Source organism: Scardinius erythrophthalmus, assembly GCF_964197995.2.
Source record: "Scardinius erythrophthalmus genome assembly, chromosome: 6".
NCBI lineage: Eukaryota > Metazoa > Chordata > Actinopteri > Cypriniformes > Leuciscidae > Scardinius > Scardinius erythrophthalmus.
In genome coordinates this window covers 20558785-20560713 of record NC_138226.1, presented here as the reverse complement: position 1 = coordinate 20560713, position 1929 = coordinate 20558785, and the positions used below count along the sequence as shown (strand labels likewise).

The 1929-nt window shown below is 34.3% G+C and overlaps 1 protein-coding gene across 1 annotated transcript in view; it reads right to left on the bottom strand.

Moving 5' to 3' along the window:
- tmeff2a (transmembrane protein with EGF-like and two follistatin-like domains 2a) overlaps nucleotides 1-540 on the bottom strand; it is a gene marked incomplete at its 5' end in the record, with an annotated part of 20013 nt that extends 19473 nt beyond the window's left edge. Inside the window, one exon of the mRNA XM_081368282.1 lies at nucleotides 369-540. Coding sequence (XP_081224408.1) covers nucleotides 369-540 — 172 coding nt within the window. The remainder of the gene's footprint in view (nucleotides 1-368) is intronic.
- Between the last annotated feature and the right edge of the window lie 1389 nt (nucleotides 541-1929).

Below are 1929 nucleotides of genomic sequence, written 5' to 3'. Positions count from 1 at the left end.
ACAAAGATTTTTACCATACAGGGTATAACATAAAGGCCATAACATAATGAATAATTCATTAATTCAGATTTAAATTGATTAAATCTGTATCGAAATAATTTCATTATCAGGTCATCCCCAGAATTATGACAAACAAAATTATTTTTGATGAAAGACAAAGACAAAATGAAAGACAAAAGAAAATCTACTTCAATGCACCAAAAAAGTTCTCAAATATTCCAGTGAATCTCTTTAAAACCCACTAAAGCTTGACTTCATGAGAAGCAGGTAGTTTAAAATCACTGGGTGGCCTGGTGGAAAATGAAGCTGTTCCAAATCTCACGCAGGTATTTTGGAAGAGTCTGACCAGACCGCACACACATATGCACCTGGACACACAGAGACACACTGTGTCTGGTCCAGCAGGCAGGGTCTGTCTGGCCCCTGGGGAGGCAGGTACAGTGCAGGGCTGCAGTGGCCTGTCAGCTCACATGTTGGCTGAGGGACTGTGTGGCTGGAAGCCAGCTGGTTGGCAGGGGTCACAGGAATAACTGTGCCCATCGATTCTGGAGCGGGATTTGAACTCGCTGTTTTATCGGCTGAGAAGCAATATTATGCAGGATGAGAAAGCTCTGAGCCAACACTGGCAAGAGATCCAGAGAGAGTGGAGTGAAATAGGAGGAACAAGGGAAAAACTAGGTCTACAGGAGATGATTATACTGGATGAATAGAAATGAGTGGAATAGAGCAAAAAGGAAAAAGACAGAGATGAATGAATATACAGATTCTTTTTTGCCATATATATATATATATATATATATATATATATATATATATATATATATAGCTATATAGCCTATATATATATATATATATATATATATATATATATATATATATATATATATATGTATACACACACACACTACCGTTCAAAAGTTTGGGGTCAGTAACATTTTTAATGTTTTTAAAAGAAGTATCTTCTGCTCACAACGGCTGCATTTTTTTGATTAAAAATACAAACAAAAACAGTAATATTGTGAAATATTATTCCAATTTAAAACAGCTGTTTTCTATGTGAACATACAGTAAAGTGTAATTTATTCCTGTGATCAAAGCTGAATTTTCAGCATCATTACTCCAGTCTTCAGTTTAAAATTACAGTTTGAAATATATTAAAATAGAAAACAGTCATTTTAAATTGTCATAATATTTCACAATATTACTGTTTTTTTTATTGTTTTTTTTTATCAGATAAATGCAGCCTTGCCCTTGGTGAGCAGAAGATACTACTTTTAAAAACATTAAAAAAATCTTACTGACCCCAAACTTTTGAACGGTAGTGTATATATATATAAAATTGTGTTTAAAAAAACAAGAAGAAGGGTGGGGGAAGGAAAACAATGCAAAGTCTATGGATACGTTTTTTAACTTTTTTTAACTTGCACGCCACATCTTTGCAAAGCACGTGAAACTCTATCAAACACGTCCTTCTAGCGCATGTATGCATAGAAAATCAATAGAAAAGTAGTGCAGTGGAATGCACAAATAAATTCTGTGTGAACGGCTCCTGAAGCTGTTTACACTGAAAACGACCAAAATCCATTTGACCTTTGTGTCAGAAATGCAAGAGCTTGGAGGAAACCAGAAATAGAATGGGTCATCTGTTTACTGTTGGTGACTTGTTGCATTGCAAAAGACAGTATTCAATGATTATAATGGGTTCTGTTTACAACTGAATCATCTCTCGCATCTGGTGTAGACCACATTACTTTGTTTGGTACTGTTTTTGTTGGTCAAAGTCAAAGCAAATACAACCCACAACACACAGTATTTAGTTCCCGAATTAATCAGTTATTTTGAATGAATCAGTCAAGTAAATAACTCAATGACTCATTCAGAAAAACACTCACTGTAGTTAATTAGTTTAAAATGTTATATATGAATAAT